This window comes from Condylura cristata, unplaced genomic scaffold, assembly GCF_000260355.1.
Source record: "Condylura cristata isolate star-nosed mole 26May11 unplaced genomic scaffold, ConCri1.0 scaffold00023, whole genome shotgun sequence".
Taxonomy (NCBI): Eukaryota; Metazoa; Chordata; class Mammalia; order Eulipotyphla; family Talpidae; genus Condylura; species Condylura cristata.
In genome coordinates this window covers 13,191,105-13,192,169 of record NW_004567124.1, presented here as the reverse complement: position 1 = coordinate 13,192,169, position 1,065 = coordinate 13,191,105, and the positions used below count along the sequence as shown (strand labels likewise).

Sequence of the window (1,065 nt, the reverse complement as noted above, 5' to 3'; positions counted from 1 at the left end):
TTTTTTTTTTTTTTTGATGATTCAGAGAATAATCAAGGATTCTGCAATACCATAGACCACTTTAGGGTACTCATTATCATTCAGAACTATAAATTTTCACAAGACATCACCAACAAAGTACTTTTTAAAAGACAAATCTTCAGTGATTTTGTCTAGGATATTTGTTTCTCATTCATAAATCTATAAATTTGGCAGCAGGTTTGGCAGTTTTGAGCTTTGTTTGCTCCCTGGTGAGTGGGAATGTAAAATCTGCAGGTTCTCTATAGATTTGAACTCACTAGTACTGGAATTTCTTAGTATGTTCTGTCTATCTTGGGATCCATTGATTAAAATGTCAGTTTCCATTTGTCTTAGGAACGACATCAACTGCAACTCCAGCTCCTGGAGCATGAAACAGAAATGTCAGGGGAAATCTCTTATTCTGACCAGGAAAGGTAAGATGCAATGTCTGCTGTCTTGTGAGGTATTTAGACCTCACAAAAAAAAAAAAAAAGCCACCTGTGGTTTTGTGGGCTCACTTGCATTGCATTCACTTGGTTATCATATATGGCAGACTGATACATACAAAACATTGAACTAAGAACTTCCAGTGTGGAACCAGTTTCTTCAGGGACTTACTGGCACAGCTTATAGTCCATGGCTGGTTATTAGTGCCACAGCACACCTCAAAGACGCTCAAAAGTGCAAAAGTTCATTCTATAAATGTTCTCTGTAAATTGGAACTTCACAGGATGCACCTTGTTGATGAGAAAATTCATCAACTGTGACTAATACTGTTGCTGTGGGAACCAAAGATAGCCTTCTTTGGTTCCAAACTCTGCTCAGTCAAACTTTGTCTTACCCTCTGGCTGTGAGCTTAGAAAACCCTGTGCGGAAAATGTAGTAGGACGGGGACTCTTCTATAAATCAAGAAGACCATGCAGGGGCTCTTTTGTGATGGAAAATTGGTTAGGATGCTTTTGGAATTTTTTTTTTTATAACAGTTTATTTTTACATCATTTTGTACATTTTTTTTCCAATCTCAATTGTAATCCTTGTGGGTTTCCCATCACCAAGTCACCCGTG

The 1,065-nt window shown here is 37.7% G+C and overlaps 1 protein-coding gene across 2 annotated transcripts in view; it reads left to right on the top strand.

The window, feature by feature from the left end:
* The window catches only part of MYZAP (myocardial zonula adherens protein), a 92,148-nt gene that overhangs the window by 47,287 nt on the left and 43,796 nt on the right, over window positions 1-1,065 (top strand). For both annotated transcript variants that reach the window (XM_012728677.1, XM_012728678.1), the window contains exon 9: window positions 355-434. In XM_012728677.1, coding sequence (XP_012584131.1) covers window positions 355-434 — 80 coding nt within the window. The remainder of the gene's footprint in view (window positions 1-354; window positions 435-1,065) is intronic.